At 38.4% G+C, this 19,591-nt stretch overlaps 1 protein-coding gene across 2 annotated transcripts in view; it reads right to left on the reverse strand.

The window, feature by feature from the left end:
* Window positions 1-19,591, reverse strand: part of dock1 (dedicator of cytokinesis 1) — a 574,951-nt gene that overhangs the window by 370,617 nt on the left and 184,743 nt on the right. Inside the window, exons 23-28 of one of the 2 annotated variants that reach the window (XM_073027587.1) lie at window positions 18,185-18,293; window positions 16,474-16,544; window positions 14,131-14,237; window positions 11,944-12,071; window positions 7,123-7,278; window positions 5,425-5,520 (exon numbers count right to left, since the gene is read on the reverse strand). In XM_073027587.1, coding sequence (XP_072883688.1) covers window positions 5,425-5,520; window positions 7,123-7,278; window positions 11,944-12,071; window positions 14,131-14,237; window positions 16,474-16,544; window positions 18,185-18,293 — 667 coding nt within the window. The remainder of the gene's footprint in view (window positions 1-5,424; window positions 5,521-7,122; window positions 7,279-11,943; window positions 12,072-14,130; window positions 14,238-16,473; window positions 16,545-18,184; window positions 18,294-19,591) is intronic. The other variant, XM_073027588.1, reaches the window with a different exon arrangement.

Here is a 19,591-nt window from a genome sequence, read left to right on the forward strand (position 1 = left end):
GTTTCAGATTTCTAGATCATTGGGACCTCTTCTGGAGCAGGTGGGACCTGTACAAGAGAGACGGGTTACACCTGTACTACAAGGGGACCAATATACTTGCAGGGAGGTTTGCTAGTGTTATTGGGGAGGGTTTAAGCTAGATTTGCAGGGGGATGGGAACTACAGTGCCAGAGTAGATAGTGGAACGGGGGTAAAAATAAATGATGTTAGTAGTTCATGCAAAGTCATAAATAGTAAGGTTGTGTGTGGTGGTAACAATCTTCTGAGGTGTGTATATTTCAATGCAAGGAGTATTGTGGGAAAGGCAGATGAGCTGAGGGCCTGGATTGACACGTGGAATTACGACATCATAGCCATTACTGAAACTTGTCTACAGGAGGAGCAGGACTGGCAGCTCAATGTTCCAGGGTTCCAATGTTTCAGACGTGATAAGAGGCAGAGAGATGAAGGGTGGGGGTGTGGCTTTGCTAGTCAGGGAAACTATTACAGCAGTGCTTCGGCAGGAAAGATTAGAGGGCTTGTCTATTGAGGCCATATGGGTGGAGCTGAAAAACAGGAAAGGTACGACCACATTACTAGGGTTGTATTATAAACCACCCAATAGTCAGCTAGAATTGGAGGAGTAAATCTGCAGAGAGATAACAGACAACTGCAGGAAACAGAAAGTTGTGATCGTAGGGGATTTTAATTTTCCACACAATGATTGGGACTCCCATACTGTTAAATGTCTAGATGGGTTAGAGTTTGTGAAACATGTTCAGGAAAGTTTTCTAAATCAATACATAGATGTACTGACTAGGGAGGATGCAATATTAGATCTATTAGGAAATGAGTTAAGGCAGGTGATGGAAGTGTGTGTAGGGGAACACTTTAGTTCCAGTGATCACAACGTCATTAGTTTCAACTTGATCATGAATAAAGATAAATCTGGTCCTCAGGTTGAAGTTCTAAACTGGAAAAAGGCCAAATTTGAAGAAATGAGAAAGGGACAGATTGTGTGATTGGGACTGGTTGTTCTCTGGCAAGGATGTGTTTGGTAAGTGGGAGGGCTTCAAAGGAGAAATTTTGAGAGTGCAGAGTTTGTATGTTCCTGTCAGTGTTAAAGGCAAAACGAATAAGAATAAGGAACCTTAGTTCTCGAGGGATATTGGAACTCTGATAAAGAAGAAGAGAAAGATGTATAACATTTATAGGCAACAGGGAGGAAATAAGATGCTTGAGGAGTTAAAAAAGAGTAAGAAAATACTTAAGAAAGAAATCAGGAGGGCTAAAAGAAGACATGAGGTTGCTTTGGCAGTCAGGGTGAAGGATAATCCTAAGAGCTTCTACAGGTATGTTAAGAGCAAAAGGATAGCAAGGGATAAAATTGGTCCTCTTGAAGATCAGAGTGGTCAGCTATGTATGGAACCAAAAGAAATGGGAGAGATATTAAATGGGTTTTTTGCATCTGTATTTACTAAGGAAACTGGAATGGAGTCTATGGAAACAAGGCAAACAATTAGGGAGGTCATGGAACTTATACAGATTAAAGAGGAGGAGGTGCTTGCTGTCTTGAGGCAAATCAGAGTAGATAAATCCCCAGGACCTGACAGGGTACTACCTCGGACCTTGAGGGAGACTAGTGTTGAAATTGCAGGGGCCCTGGCAGAAACATTTAAAATGTCGATATCCACGGGTCAGGTGCCAGAGGATTGGAGGATATCTCATGTAGTTTTGTTGTTTAAAAAAGGCTCAAAAAGTAAGCCGGGAAATTATAGGCCGGTAAGTTTGACATCGGTAGTAGGTAAATTATTGGAAGGAATACTAAGAGATAGGATCTACAAGTATTTGGATAGACAGGGACTTATTAGAAGCAGTCAGCATGGCTTTGTGCGTGGTAGGTCATGTTTAACCAATCTATTAGAGTTTTTCGAGGAAGTTACCAGGAAAGTGGATGAAGGGAAGGCAGTGGATGTTGTATACATGGACAAGGTCCTGCATGGGAGGTTAGTTAGGAAGATTCAGTCGCTAGGTATACATGGAGAGGTAGTAAATTGGATTAGACATTGGTTCAATGGAAGAAGCCAGAGAGTGGTAGTGGAGGATTGCTACTCTGAGTGGAGGCCTGTGACTAGTAGTGTGCCACAGGGATCACTGCTGGGTCCATTGTTATTTGTCATCTATATCAATGATCTGGATGAAAATGTGGCAAATTGGATCAGCAAATTTGCTGATGATACAAAGATTGGAGGTGTAGTGGACAGTGAGGAAGGTTTTCAAAGCTTGCAGAGGGATTTGGACCAATTGAAGGAATGGGCAGAAAAATGGCAGATGGAGTTTAATGCGGACAAGTGTGAGGTATTGCACTTCGGAAGGTCAAACCAAAGTAGAACATACAAGGTAAATGGTAGGACACTGAGGAGTGCAGTAAAACAGAGGGATCTGGGAGTACTAATTCCCTAATAATTCCCTAAAAGTGGCGTCACAAGTAGATAGGGTTGTAAAGAGAACTTTTGGTACATTGGCCTTTATAAATCAAAGCACTGAGTATAAGAGTTGGAATGTAATAGTGAGGTTGTATAAGACATTGGTGAGACCGAATTTGGAGTATTGTGTACAGTTTTGGTCACCTAGTTACAGGAAGGATATTAATAAGGTTGAAAGAGTGCAGAGAAGGTTTACAAGGATGTTGCTGGGACTTGAGAAACTGAGTTACAGAGAAAGGTTGAATAGGTTAGGACTTTATTCCCCGAAGCGTAGGAGAATGAGGGGTGATTTAATAGAGGTGTATAAAATTATGATGGGTATAGATAGAGTGAATGCATGCAGGCTTTTTCCACTGAGGCCAGGGTAGAAAAAAACCAGAGGTCATGGGTTAAGGGTGAAGGGGGAAAAGTTTAAAGGGAACATTAGGGGGGGCTTCTTCATGCAGAGAGTGGTGGGAGTGTGGAATGAGCTGCCAGATGAAGTGGCGAATGCGGGCTCACTTTTGACATTTAAGAAAAACTTGGACAGGTATATGTATGAGAGGGGTTTGGAGGGATATGGCCCAGGTGCAGGACAGTGGGACTAGGCAGAAAAATGGTTCGGCAGCCAAGAAGGGCTAAAAGCCCTGTTTCTGTGCTGTAATGTTCTATGGTTCTATGATAGAATAGATGGCTTTGTTGCCAGGTTTGCAGCTGATACGAAGATTGGTGATGGGGCAGGTAGTACTGAGCAAACAGGTAGGCTGCAGAAGGACTTAAACAGATTAGGAGTTCAGGCAAGAGAGTGACAAATAAAATACAATGTTCAAAAATGTATGGTCATGCACTTTGGTAGAAGAAATGAATGTGCAGACTATTTTCTAAATGGGGAGAAAATCCAAAAATCTGAGATACAAAGGGACTTGGGAATCCTTCTGCACAACACCCTAAAGGTTAACCTGCAGGTAGATTCGGTGGTGAGGAAGGCAAATCCAATGTTAACAATCATTTCAAGAGGCCTAACTACAAGAACAGTAACATGACACTGAATTATTGTGAACAGTTTTGGGCTCCTCATCTAAAAAAAGATGTGCTGGCATTGGAGAGAGCACACACAAAGTGCACTGCAGATGCTGTGGTCAAATCAAGACGTACAAAAAGGCTGGATGAACTCAGCAGGTCGGGCAGCATCCGTTGAAAGAAGCAGTCAACATTTCGGGTCGAAACCCTTCGTCAGGACTAAAACAGGAGGGGGCAGGGGCCCTATAAAGAAGGTGGGGAGAGGGTGGAAAACCAATCAGAGGAAAGATCAAGGGGTGGGGGAGGGGAAGCAGGGAGGTGATAGGCAGGAAAGGTGAAGAAGGAATCTAAGGGGAAAGCACTATGGGTAGTAGAAGAAGGCAGAGTCATGAGAGGTGATAGGCAGCTAGAAGAGGAGACAGAGTACAGGTGGGATGGGGAAGGGACAGGGAGGGAATTACCGGAAGTTGGAGAATTCGATGTTCATACCAAGGGGCTGGAGACTACCCAGACGGACTATTAGATGATGTTCCTTCAACCGAAGTTTGGCCTCATCATGGAAGTAGAGGAGGCCATGTATGGACATATCCGAATGGGAATGAGAGGGAGAATTGAAGTGAGTGGCAACCGGGAGATCCTGTCTGTTGTGGCAGACGGAGAGAGTTGAGAGGAGGATCACAAGGCTGATTCCAGGAACAAAAAGGGTTATCATACAAGGAATGTGTGAAAACTCTGGGTCTGTACTTGCTGGCATTTAGAAGGATGAGGGAGAACCTCACTGAAACTTTTTGAATGTTTGAAGGCCTAGATAGAGTAGATGTGGAAAGGACGTTTCCCACGATGGGGGCGGGGGGGGGGGGGGGGGGGGAGAGCCCAGGACAAATGGGGAACAGGCTCAAGATAGAGAGGCATCCATTTAAAACAGAGATGCACATTATTTTCTTTAGCCAGTGGGTGGTGTATTTGTGGAATCTTTTACCACAGGCAGCTGTGGAGGCCAGGTCATTGGGTGTATTTAAGGCAGAGCTTGATGGGTTCTTGATTGGACATGGCATCAAAGGTTACGGGAAAATGGCTGGGCAGTGGGGCTGAGGAAGGGGAAAAAGGATCAGCCATGAATGAATGGCAGAGTAGACTTGATGGGCCAAATGGCCTAGTTTTGCTCCTATGTCATATGGTTTCAGGATGAAATTTTTAACCTGAGGATACTCGGAATTCAGAACACCTTTGCGGAGCTGGGATGGAAGAAGTGGAGGGCAATGCTTACTACCACTTTATAGAAGCATAGAAATCTACAGCACATTACAGGCCCTTCAGCCCACAATGTCGTGCCAACCATGCAATCTACTCTAGAAACTGCCTAAAATTTCCCTACCACATGGCCCTCTATTTCTCTAAGCTCCTAGTACTTATCTAAGAGTTTCTTAAAAGGTCCCATTAATGAGATTTAAGAAGATATAAAAACTGCAGGCCATACAATACACTGATGGCCCACTTTGTGACAATTTACCTAGTCAATCCAGTGATATATTTTCATGTTGAAAAATATATTGATCCCAGTCTTGGATACACTAAATGACTGAGCAATCACAATAATTTATACTTTTTCTTAAGAATATGTCCAAACTCAAGAATTTCACTAAGGAAATAGTTTATCGAGTTCCATGCTTTCAACCCATCTTAGGATCTTGCACTTTGTATAATATCATTTTTCATTTTTCTAAATTCCAAAAGGGATAGGCTAATCTTATTTAATCTCTAATCATAAAACAAACTCTAACCCAGAAATCATTCTAATATAGATAATATACTTCATTTCAGGCAATGGCCGTTCAAAATGTACAGGATCAAGGTTTCAATTATTTTGCATTGCACCAATACTTAATCTAGCCAACATGACTTAAAACCAGTTACAATACCTTCAATACAATTTCAAACACTGATTTCAACAGGAACTTACTATTAAATCAGAATCACGTCCCATGGAGATGACTGTCCTGTTTACAGTTCTCAGCAGCTTCTCCATTATTATCTGGACATGTCGCTGTGTTGGTCCCTAAGTTAGAAATCAATGCAGTATATTAATAGAGGCAATGATGGAAACAATATATTGGTATTTATTATCCAAAACCATTTTTATGCCAAGAAATAAAGCATAGAGTCATAGAAAAGTACAGCATAGAAACAAGTTTTTTGTCCAATCTAGCCCATGCCAAAACTATTTAAATTACCTACTCCCATTGACCAGCACCAAGACCATAGCCCTCCATACCTCTACCATCCATGTGCCTATACAAACTTCCTTTAAACACTGAAATTGGACTCGCATGCACCACTTGTACCGGCAGATCGTTCCACAATCTCACAAGCCTCTGAGTACAGAAGTTTCCCCTCATGTTCCCCTTAAACTTTTCACCTTTCAACCTTAAGCCATGACCTCTACTTGTTGTCCCACACAACCTCAGTGGAAAAAGCCTGCTTACATTTACCTTATCTTTATCCCTCAGAATTTTGAATACCTCTGTTAAACTTCCTCTCAATCTTCTACGTTTTAAGGAATAAAGTCCTAACCTATTCAATCATTCCTTATAATTCAGGTCCTGCAGACACAGCAACATCCTTTTAAATTTTCTCTATACTCTTTCAACCTTATTTACATCTTTCCTGTAGGTAGGTATAACTGCACATAGTACTCTAAATTAGGACTCACCAACATTTTATAGAACATCAACATAACATCCCATCTCCTGTATTCAATACTTTGATTTATGAAGGCCAATGTGCCAAAAGCTTTCTTTATGAACCTATCTACCTGTGACACCAGTTTCAACAAATTATGGACCTGTATTCCCAGTTCCCTTTGTCCTTTGTTCTACCACACTCATTAATGTTCAACCATTCACTGTACAAAAACTACCCTCATTGGTCGCACCGAAGTACAACAACTCACGTGCCTACATTAAATTCCATCTGCCATTTTTCCAGCTGATACAAATCCCTCTGCAAGGCACGATAGCCTTCCTCACTGTCCACTACACCTCCAATCTTGACGTCATCTAGAAATTTTCTGATCTAGTTAACCACATTATCATGCAAATCATTGATACAGATGACAAATAATAACGGACCCAGCACCATTCCCTGCGGCACTCCACTAGTCACAGGCATCCATTCAGAGAGGCAGCCATCTATTACCACTCTCTGGCTTCTCCCACAAAGCCAACGTCTAATCCAATTTATTAGCTCATCTTGAATGCTGAGCAACTGAACCTTCTTGGCCAACCTCTCATGCAAAACCTTGTCAAATGTCTTGCTAAAGTCCATGTAGACAACATCCACTGCTTTGCTTTCATCAACTTTCCTGGTAAATTTTTCAAAAACTCTAAGTTTGGTTAGGCATGCCTTGCCTCGCACAAAGCGATGCTGACTATGCTTAATCAGTCCATGTCTATCCAATTACTTATATATCCAGTGACCTTCCAATAACTTTCCCACTACTGATGTCAGACTCACCGGCCTATAACTTCCTGCTTTATGTTGAGAGTCTTTTTTTAAACAGCAGAACAACATTGGCTATCCTCCAATCCTCTGATACCTCCTCTGTCACTAAGGATGATTTAAATATCCCTACTAGGGCTCCAGCAATTTCTGCACTTGCCTCCCGTAGGGTCCGAGGGAGCACCTTGTCAGGCCCTTGGGATTTATCCACCCTGGTTTGCCTCAGGACAGCAAACACCTCCTCCTCTGTAATCTGTACAGGGTCCATGAAGTTGATGCCGCTTTGCCTCACTTTTATAGACTCTGGGTCCGTCTCCTGAGTAAATACAGATGCAAAAAATTTATTTAAGATCTCCCCCATCTCTTTTGGCTCCATGCATGGATTATCATTCTGATCTTCCAGAGGACCAATTTTGTCCCTTGCAATCGTTTTGCTCTAAACATATCTGAAGAATTTCTTCGGATTCTCTTTCACCTTGTCTACTTGGGCAACCTCATGCCTTCTTTTAGAATCTCCTGAGTTTTTAAAAAAGTTTTCTCTTGCATTTCTTACATTTCTTACATTTCTTAAGCACCTCATTTATTTCAACTTGCCTATACCTTCTATGTACCTCCTTTTTTTCTCTTAACTAGGGCCTCAATATCTTTTGAAAACCAAGGTTCCCTACACTTGTTATCTTTACCTTTTATTCTGACACATACAAGCTTTGTATTTTCAAATTTTCATTTTTGAAGGCCTCCCACTTACCAATTACACCTTTACCAGTACTGTAAACAACTTGACCCAATCCACACTTGCCAGATCATTTCTGATACCATCAAAATTGGTCTTTCTTCAATTTAGAATTTGAACCCGAAGACCAGTCCAATCTTTTTGCATAATTGTTTTGAAAATAATAGCATTGTGGTCACTAGATACAAAGTGTTTCCCTACACAAACTTCAGTCACCTGCCCTGTCTCATTCCCTAGAAGATCAAGTGTCACACAATCTGTCACTGAGAGCTCTTTGTACTAATTAAGGAAACTGTTATGAACACATTTTACAAACTCTATCCTATCTGGTCCTCTTATGGTATGGGAGTCCCAGTCAATATGTGGAAAGTTAAAATCACCTATTATAACACATTATGTTTCTTGCAACAATCTGCAATCTCTCTACAAATTCATTCCACTAAGTACCGTGGACCCTTTGGTGATCTGTAATATAGCCCCTTTAGCGTTGTCATACCTTTATTATTTCTGTTCCTCACTAGACAAATTCTCCAGACTGTCCTGAACACTGCTGTGACATTTTCTCTTACTAGTAACAGCACTCCACCTCCACTAATCCCTCCTGCTCTGTTGGTTCTAAAACAACAGAACTCTGGAATATTGTACTGCCAGTCCTGCCCCTCCTGAAACCAAATCTCACTAATGGCTATAATATCATAATTCCAGGTGTTGATCCAGGCCCTGAGCACATCCGCCTTTCCTGCAATACTTCTTGCATTGAAATATACGCAGCTTAAGACACTAGTTGCACTGTGCTCAACCTTTTGATTCCTCATTGCCTGAGGTCTGTCCAACATCTGTCTCCGCAACCTTTCCACTAACTGTTCTGGCACTCTGGTTCCAATGCCATTTAATTGCACTCATTCAAAATAGAAATAATGTCAATGTCTTATGTAGAGCTTGCAGGATGAGATGCAAAAAGCTGTGAATAAGAATAGTTTGCTGGTAAGAAATTTCATGCCAAACACTACTTTTGAAGTTAATAGCAAAGAAGTGGATTAAATCATTAAATAGTCAAAAAAATTATTTTATGTGAATCACTTTGAAAGCATTAATATAATCACCCAGAAATCAGAAACAAGAAACCATATGATCAAACCCTAGCTCATAATGGAGCATAAAAGCTACATACTAACTGAAAGCAAATCAACTTTTGTTCCAAAAGCTCCACCAATGCACAGCTTGCTGTGCCTAAAAGGAGAATCTGATGTTTGATGTTCTTTTCATTCTTTCCACTTGAAATAGTAAACTCCAAACAAAAATTGAAATTTTGCTTTATTGATTTTTTTTAACAGTAATAATGGTGATTGGATATTGGTATTCAGTCTTTGAATAAATTTCATCCTTTATGTTGGATTTAGAAAGCAGCTATGAAAATAATATTAATAAATGTTTCACAAAAGGCAAAACCATAACTTCACCTATCCACTGAAAACAAATTATTAGATTTGTAATTGTTTGGGCATTTCTCTTCTAACTACATGCCATAAGCAGTTACAATAAACAAATGTTACATAACTCTCATCAAATCAACCTCATCTTATCCAAATGTATAATTAGCTTTATTACAGGAGGAGTTGTGACCAACTTGAACAAATTTAAATCATCAACAAACAGTTAATTCTCTACATCAGCTCCAAGAGTAATTACTAAATGCAGCAGGTGAAGGTGGTGGCTGTGGATGCTTGCAAAGAAACTCTGCAATGATCTCCCAGGTAAGTAATGGCAACTCTTGGCTTCAACACTTGTTGATGACAAAGGAACTGCTGACCTCACATGATTTCCAGACACTTGAATTTGAAACTGCGAATGAGGAATACCACAACATCCACCCCCGGATTCAAAAAAATTTGAAGTATTTAGTGAAAGTCTTGGAAGTTGCACTGGAGTTCCAATACTAACTTTCAAATTTGCTTTGCAACTTTGTCAATTCCACTGCCTTAAAGCAGAATGATAAGACTGAAAAGCAAAGCCTTGCGTAAGTCTGTTAAATGTCTTCTTTGAATAGCTGGTTTCAACCAACAAATAGAAGTTATTTCTCTTGGTCACTGAAAATCTTCGCTATGAACCAGATGGAAGCCTGACAATCAAGACTCTGGAGAGGTTTCTCATCAAGTTTTTTTCTGCCAAACAGCATCACAAGCAGAGTGAATGTTAAGAATGCTAAAAGTGTTCTTAATTTCTGTTGAAATCTGATTTATTTATGCTTGACAGAGGTCAGCATGTTTCCAGTACACTGTCCCTGTCTTATGTTTTCAGGAACTTGGGAATTTCCCAGTCAGGCCTAAAACTTCCCTTCTTTTGATTCATTGATTGAACCCTGGTGTGTTGATAGGAAGGCCATCATTGTACCACCATCAAGGAACTGGAGAAAGTTCTTAGCTTTGCAATTTGATTGCGTTAATTACAGACCTGATAGAAATTGTGAAATTAAATATAAATAGGCATTCATGATCTTAATGATCAGTGAATGATCTTGAACAAAAATAAAATATTTCACATCAGCTATACAACAGATAAGAGGAATATAAAGATAAGGTATTTATTCACCTTAAGATAATTAAAATGCTCTGCAATTATTTTGTATGATATACTTCTGAAATTATATTTAAAGGTTGTTGAATGCTCAGTTACAAAGTCCAACCAAATAGAATGAACATCAGTTTTAATAAAACTATTGAGTATCTATTAACTTCTATTCTGCAAGGTTTTTAGAAGGTAAACTATGAAATGCTGCCATGATGCCTATATGTTTATAACAAAATTCATTAATGTTTTGACAAACAGAATTAGATGCTCTATTATTGTTGCAAAAATATAATTGAGGAAAACCACTGGCACAGTAAGACAACCAAATAGGAAAGACAATAGTCAATTATAATAGAGAAAACCAAATGAGAGATAAATATAGTGGCTTCCGGTTAATTGGGACACAAAGGGACCACAACATTTTGGTCCAATTAAGCAGCTGCCCCAATTACCCAAAGTTTCATGGAAATAGTTATAAAGGCATCCAAAAGGAAGACAAACTGAGTAACAGATTATGTATTTAAATGGAATACAGAACAAATTAGAACACTATCAATACAACTACAGTACCATAAAACTGTATTAGTTCCCTATAGTTATCGATGAAAGAATTATGTTGCTGTGTTCTTCTGATTGACTGCAAATGAACAAAATCAGTACAGCCACCTAGGACAGATATGGGACTGTCTTCGTATAATACTTTAGACAATTGCATTCACAAAACTTTATTTTCTTTGTAGCATTCAAGGTAATTATTGAGTCCTTCAAATTCTTTGTAATCCCTAATTGTTCAAATAGTATATTGATTTCATTTTCACTCCCAGCCATTTCTGGCATTCCAAGCTTCCATATCTGAAAATACAATGAGCAAAAAAAATTCTGAATTGTCTTATGGCTTATTTCTCGCCAACTGTCAGTGACAAAAATCACTGCTTGTTGAACACAGACACATGCAATTACATGATGGTAATTAAAAACTATTCTGTGTAAGAACAGTGAAGTGTCTAACGGCCACACAAGTGTACGCAACTGACGCCAGTTAGGAAATGGTCAGCAACAGTTTCCTGTTCCAGTTAATCTGCATAGTGACCCAAATAAATGAAAAGAATCCTTGCTATTTTCTCAATTAAATTGTTGTTCTTTAACAGTTGTCCCAAATAAGCGGCTGCCCCCATTAACTGATTGCCCAATTAACCAGAATCCATTACACTCTTGTGAAAGTCATAATCAGATTAAGCGCACTATGGTGATATCACGTCACGTGCAAGAACATGATTGGACAGAGTTCGGAGCATGAGCAGAAATGACAGAATGATCTAGAAGCGTGGCAGTGTTAAACGTGGTTGCTGCTTGCTGTTAAATAAAAAGACATAATAGACAGTTCAAATGAAAAGTTATATTTGAAAAATATTTGAGGAATCAAAGTTCAAAGTTAAAAGTAAATTTATTATCGAAATACATATATGTCACTGAGATTCATTTTCTTACAGGCATTCACACAAATACAAAGAAACACAATCGAATCAATGAAAGACCACACACTAGCTGGATAAACATCAATCTGCAAAAGACGACAAACTGTGCAAATACAAAAAGAAAAATAAGTACATAATAATAATAAGTGGGTAAGCAATAAATCTTGAGAACATGAGATGAGGAGTCCTTGAAAATTATACTAACCCCATCTTTCCTGTAGAGTACTTCAAGGATATTGCTAAGCAAATGGCAGCAAGCTTCCAGCTCCTCTTGCTTTTCTAGATGATACTTCAGCTGGTCTGTCATCATAGGTAGAAGGATGTCTCTGCATTCTAGACACAAGTAATAATGGCATTCAAAATATTAAAATCTGCGAACTCAAATTACTTAATTTAACAGCACTGCTTATAACCTAAAAACATACATACTTGAACAGTATTTCACCTGTGTGTCATTCTTGCAAAACTTGAGACCTTCAAATACTAATGCATTACAAGTTATGAGTCTTCACAATGGTAAAATTTGAATTTTTCAGCAAAGAATAGCTATAACAGAAAAATTACTTTTTAACATTGTTATGAGCGCAGCCCCCTCCTTCTTGAGACTCGCAAGATCACTACTAATTCGGGTCTTGGACCCAGGAAATGAGAGAGAATCCTCAAGGTTTTGGAATGTGTCCTGGCCCCTCAGCAAGACAAAGCCACGGATAACGGCGGAGACACCTTTGTGGATTGGGGACTGGGCTACGTGCAAGCCCTCAGGGCAACATGGGCTGGGCGACGGGGAGAGATTCAATCATCCCAACCTGATTGACATCTGAGACCCCGTGAGTCCAGATAAAAGAGGGGCTGTAGAGACGGCCCCTCAGATGCACCAGAAGAGACGCTAGCGATCCCGTAATAGCGGGTAGCCATTTGAAGGAAACCACGTGTGTTCGGTTCCCGTGCCTGGGAGCCGGTGGCGAGTACCGCAGAAACGATTTTCTTGAACTAACAACGGGGAACCAACTCCCCCGGCTCAACGGATTGATCTCATCAAAAGACCCGGGCAAGTTTCTTTTATCACAAATCTCTCTCTCTCTCCAACAAGTGAAAACCCAGCGGTCCCCAAAACCCAGAAGCTTGCAGGAACTGAGTGACTTTCATATTTCCAAAGGACAATATATTACCCCTAGACAAACGATAGAGCTACTTCTTATTGATGATTATTACTATACCCGCGCTTTAGATTGAGTATTGACGACGTATATTATCTGAATGTTTGTATTAACCTTACTTTTGTGCCCCTTTATAAATAAAAACGTTTAAAAATAGTACCATCAGACTTCAACGGACCTCTCTATCTTTGCTGGTAAGTGACCCAGTTACGGGGTTTCGTAACAGTAGCAACACATTACAAAGAGAAACAAGCATAACATAGTCTTAATCTGCTACATTAAATCACTTAGTCTCAATTTATCAGAGCTGTTCACTTTTCTTTATCCACCCTTCTATCCCCCACCTTATTTGTTCTTGAAAAATAATTTGTTTCCTCTCTTTACCAGTTATGATGAAAGATCCAGACCTGAAATATTAACAGGTAATCTTTCCACAAATTATGCCAGATCTCAGCACTTCCAATATTTCCTCTTTTATTCAGAATTTCTAGCATCTGCAGCTTTTGAATGTTGTGTAAGCAGCAAAATTGATATGTGGTCATAATTAGCCTATAACATTGACACAAATTTAGTAATTCATCTATAGTAAAACATTATTTTGTTTAACTGAATGGGGCTTGAGTAGGACATTAATTTTAATCACAAAATTAAAGACATGCTCTGTATGCATAAACTTAAAACCAGCTACACTGATTAAGTCTGAAAAGTGAAATAGTTAAATTTTCAAGGCAATTGCTTCAGCAGCAGTAAACACATACTTTAATATGTAAGTCATAATGTAGATAAAGCACAATAGAAAATTAAATATTTCCCATGCACTCAAGTAATGGCTTCATTGCCTCATTCCAAATTTAATATCAACCCCAAAGCCATGATAATTTACATTTTAGTGATTTTTATGTTAATTTGAAAGCCATTAAGTTGCTGGATGAAACAAAACCAGAAAAATAATGCATGGTTAATTTATGTATCAGTTCTGGAATTTCTTTAGAGTATCCTGTAAAATAAAACTTCTAGGACTCTAAGGAGTTTATTTACACAATGGCATTTTCCTTAAATTTCTGCCTGGAGAAATAAGAAACAAAACTTGTAATAAAAGAATATTACTGCTTTTGTAAAGGGAATTTAATTGGCTCAAGCCGCGTCAACATTAAGAACAGAAATATGCATAAAAGCCTGGCAAAAGCTCCATTGCCACAGAAATGCCATTTCAGTAAGTAGAAAGTCCTACTCACCATGCTGAGTGAAGAGGTCACTGTGTACAATTTCTATTAAACAGTAAAGCTTCTGACGCACAAGTCTACCCGGTGGAACATTGTGAATGAAGTCTGTAAATAATTTGCTGTCAGAAAGGTAATTAGATACCCATGAGTAAATTATAATCCAATTAGAGCCCTAAACAGATTTTTTAAAAAACACTTTTTAAAGTTCACTCTTAATAAAACCCTTCACCAGACCAATTTTCTAAAACATAAATCCCAACACTACCTGCTATCACTTGTAATTTCAAAAAGTAATATAATGCACATCACCTCAGTGCAAAATTTCATTAATAATCATTTGCAAATACAATTCTTCTTTGAATACAATATCTAAAATTACAAATATTGTCTCCTATTCTTTCAGATCCATTATACCATTAAACAAAGAAATGGATCAACTTCATGAATTTACCTTTTTGCCATTTGCCAGAGTCAAAGCAATACAGCATGGATACAGGCCTTCAAGTGCAATCAGTCCATGCTAACAATGGTACCCACCCAGCTGATCCCAATTTATGACATTCAGCTAATATCTCTCTAAGCATTGATCACTTAAATGATAAAATGCTACTATTGTACCAGCCTCAACCACTTCTTCTGGCAGCTTGTTCCATACACTCACCACCCTACCATTCATTGTATAAGTTCCAAGCTGATTTGACTTTCTGAAATGTATCATCCCACGTTGATCAGTATTGAAATCTAACATACTGTACGGCAGCAAATACCTTTTACCTGATAAAACAAATGCCCTCTAAAACATCTTCATTTTCTTCCCTTACCACTTGAGCTACCTTGATTTTTTCCCATCAATAAACACAGAGAAATATTAATTAAAAATTCCCCCATTTCCTGTGGCTCAAGATGTAAATAACCCTGCTTATCTCTAAGTGGATCTACTCTTGCCTTAGCCACCTTTTTAACTCTTAATATCACTAAAGAACCATTTAATATTTGCTTTAACCTTACCTGCTAGATCTATCACATATGCTCTCTTTGCCCTCCTGATTGTAAATCTTTAGAGTATCTTCATCTTTTTTTTATATAATCAAAGGACTTGCTTGATCTTGACTTCCTAAACCCAATATTTGTGCTTCCTTCTTTTTCTTGACCAGCGCCTCAATATTTCTCATCTGCCCACATTCCTTAAGCTTGCCAGGTTTACCCTGGACTCTAACAGGAATATGATGCTTCTGGACATGATATCATCTTTTTAAAAGCCTGCCACTTGGCATTTGGTCTCTTCCATTCAGGTAGACTTTCCTAATCTACCTCTGCTAGATCCAAATCAAGAAGGATAGAGAAACCATCAAACTCACAACTGATACTGTATATCAGAAAGGTTTCTGGGATTAATAGAACATGTAGTGAGAAAAATGACGTGTCTGTCAATTCACCACCAGATCATTTAAGTGCAAGTTTATTGTTACTCAACTGTACATATGGGTACTGCCAAATTAAACAACACTGCATTACAGAGTACATAAAATTCACATACAACACAACATAACAACATACATTAACATATAATGAGATGCATTTATGACACAAGTTAAAAGTAAACTATATAATATTACTGGTGCTTCATACATCATGAGACATGGGGGGGGGGGGGGGTGCCAGGCAGTTCAGTAGTCTTACATCCTTGGGGAAGAAACTGTTTCCCATCCTAAAAGACCTTGACCCAATGCTAAGGTACCTCCTGCCTAATGGTAGGAGGTCAAAGAGATTGTTGGATGGCTGGGAAGGGTTGCTGACAATGCTGATTGCCCTGCTAATGCAATGCCATTAGCTAAATATCTCTGAATGGTTGAAGAGAGGCCCTCCCCCATGATCCCCTCAACAGTCTTCATAACCCTGTGTAGGAAATTGAGGTCAGATGCCCAGACTAGACAGTAATACAGCTGGTCAGGAGACTTTCAATAACACTCCAGTAAAAACTGGTTAGAATGGGGGTGGCAGGGGGAGGGGGGTGCCTCACCCACCTCAATCTCCTCAGGAGGTGGGGACGCTGCTGTGTTTTCTTGACGAGAGGTGGTGCTGAGGGACCATGTGAGATTGTCCACTATTTGCATTCCAGATACTTGGTGTTCCTAACTCTCTCCACAAAGAAGCCATTTATATGCAGTGAGGAGTGGTCAGCCTGCACCTTCCAGGAGCACACAATCTTGTAACCTAATCACTAATGCAACCTGAATGCTCTAAATTACAAAATATATCTACTAATTCCAAATAGTCACTTTCTGTAGTATCTCGTGTTTAGGGTGTAGAAATAGTAGCTTTGGTAAGAATCACTTGGGTCAACTCATTCCTTACCTAAGTTCTTTGGAATCAAACACCAGCTTCACATCATTGACAATTGTTGGAAGATACTTCAGAGCTGCTCCCTATAAATAAATAAACATAGCTCTGAAGAGAAACTGCTATTCAAATACACAGCATTAAACACTGAATATTTTGATCAACAATATACAAGTATCTTAGTATAATTTGTTTGCATAAGTATTAAATATATTTCGGCAAAGTTTTAAACATGTTTATGCTAGACACAATATATTAATCAGAATTTTAAGAATTCACATTAAGAATAAAGTGAAACACTTTTAACAATGTCTTGAGATTTGCAAGTGTTTTCATTTCCCCTCCCAATTTATCAACTTTTGGTTTTCTCCATTGTACTCTAATGTATCCATTCTTTGCAACTAATCAGTCAAATAAATTAGCATGTAAAATCCCAAAACTGCCGATACCACTCTCTCAACTAAACAATTCTCTTAGTGGATTACAAAATTTTAGACACTCAAATATAAGAGCAGAAATTCCTTCAGATACTGAGCTGCTGTGCTATGAAGTAATTCTATGCTTATTGTTAACTGAATCAAAATGTTATACTGAATTGTCTTTAGGGCTCAATTACGATGCAGACTGAATAGACAAACTCTTCACTGGACCACCTGGGATTTTCGAAAAATGCTGTTATTTTCACTAGAGAAGATTTGTAAAATGTAGTTCTACAAAAATTATGAAAATTTTAAAGTTACATAAGCTCATTTTTTTCTTGAGGAAATCAGCATAATGAGACAATATATAAAATAATCAGATCACACTGTGAAAATAGCAAAGGTTCAGATGTTCAACATATTTTCAACTTTGATATTTAGACATGGAAATACTAGGTTGAAATGGAACAGATCAGATTCTTCTGCATCTTACCTGATGCTCTGTTGCTGGATTCCACAGTCCAGTGAAGGCTCCAGGTGATACTGAACTAAGGACCATTCAATTATGAACTTTACGCCACGGCTGATGTACATTTGACAACCCCATTTAATTGAATATGATCACTAACCTTCCTTAAAAATGTAAACCTCTGTATAGTAGAGATATATACATCCAGAGAAACAGAAGTTTGATATAGCAAGCTCTAGAAAGGTCATAAGGGAAGGTTCTAATGGTCAGAAGCTCAGATTCCCTCCCCATGCTTGGTCACCATTTCATGGCTCTTTCTGCTCCACAGAAGTACCATGGAGTAGAAGACTAGAGTGTATTGAATCCTGCATGGCTGCAGAAGATTCAGGTTGCAGTGAAGAATGCATGGTGCAAATGGAAGTCTTCTGCTAGGTAAAGCATGCCAACACTAAATATGCGTCTGTTAAAGCCACAGTGATTGTAAGATATTAAAATAGATCTTAATATCTTAAAGAGTACCAGAGCTCAAATGCCCAAAAGAAGATTCCTACTATGAAGTTGTTCACCAATGCAACCAGAGCTAGGAATTGTTGGGGGCAAGGGAGAGAAAAACATGCTTTTATTTTACAAATATGTATTACTATTCATACATTTTAACATCAATAAAGGATTGTATTTGTAGTTATATTTAACCTTAACATACACTTTGCAGACCTCATGCATGTTTCCAGAAATAATCTTCCAAACTTTGAACAATCCATATTTGCAATTAAATCAAGCTTAGAAAAATATATGGAGAAGCTTTCAATAACTTTAAAAAAATTCAAGCACAATATACCTTAACTATTACTGTTTGATCTGAAGTGCTGCTCATCATGTCATTAATTGATCTGAACAACTGTCTCAAGGAATCCATAAAGTCACTTTCACCTTTATCTTCATATAATCTTGAAAGAAACAAACAAACCAGGTTAACATTTTATAATTCTGGCAAATTTGGTAAAACAAATGAATTAACTTGTCAATTAATTCAAAATAATTTTCAATGAAATATTCATTAAAGCTTTAAGTTTGATAACAACATGGATTTATTATTAAGTCCAAGCAATGCAACAGTATTACAGGTTTAGTGATAAGTAAAATCGTGTTTATACAATATTATTCTGGATTTTTTCCTTGAAATTTCAGAAATTGAATCGCATGCAATTCTGTTATTCCGCAAAAGATATCTGAAGAGCTTATTATTTTCTTTACCCATAACTTAAGTCCAACACCATCTTTAAAAATAAAAATTTATGTATGAATTCCTTAGCTGTAACATTATACTTGATCTCTTTATACTAACTTTGGTGAAAATTTGCAGATGGAATATTATGCAGAAAAATGGGAATATATCCACTTTGGTAGGATGCATAATAAAGCAGAGCAGTATTTTAAATCAGATGACAATATTACCTTATGACAGAATATTGAGCAGAAATGACTTTTACTGCCTGGAGATTAAAATAAAGTAAGTGCGAAATAGAAGGTTTCGAGATTGCTTGACTGCTAGATACTGGGGGGATATTTCTCATCCTGAAGGATTCTGCAATCTTGTAGTGGACATTCAGTTTGCTGGTGCTGTGCATAGTGAAGATGGTTACCCAAGACTAAAGCATTTTGTAGAACAGATTCCAAGTTGGATGCAACACAAGCTGATGAAAACGAATCCTTATGAACTTGAGGTAGCAGATTTTGCAAAGTCAAGTAGAGGTAAGATATATACAGTTAATGCAAGGATACTAAGGAATGCTGATGAACAGAGGGACTACAAATTCCAAATCCATAGTTCCCGGAAAGTGATAACACAGGCAGATAGGGTGGCAATGGAGGCATTCAACAAGCTTGTCTTCACAGATAGGGGCGTGGAATATAAAAGTTGGAATGTTGTGTTACAACAGCACAAACACTGGTTAGTCTGGACATGGAATATTTTTGTGCAATTCTGCTTACCACACTATAGGAAAGATGTGGTTTTGTTGTTGAGTACAGAGGAATTTCTCCTGAATATTGCCTAGATTGGAGGTACTGGGTTATAGGAAGAGATTGGATAAGCTGGGTTTATTTTCCCTGGAGGTTGAGGGGTGACCCGATAGAGGCATGTAAAGTTATTAAAGTCATAGATGCACAAGTTAGAAAATCATAATCTTTTTTGCATGGGTTTGTACAATATTTGATACAAGGGTATCACAATCAAGTTGGCATG

The sequence above is a fragment of the Hemitrygon akajei genome, chromosome 23 (genome assembly GCF_048418815.1).
Source record: "Hemitrygon akajei chromosome 23, sHemAka1.3, whole genome shotgun sequence".
Classification (NCBI taxonomy): domain Eukaryota; kingdom Metazoa; phylum Chordata; class Chondrichthyes; order Myliobatiformes; family Dasyatidae; genus Hemitrygon; species Hemitrygon akajei.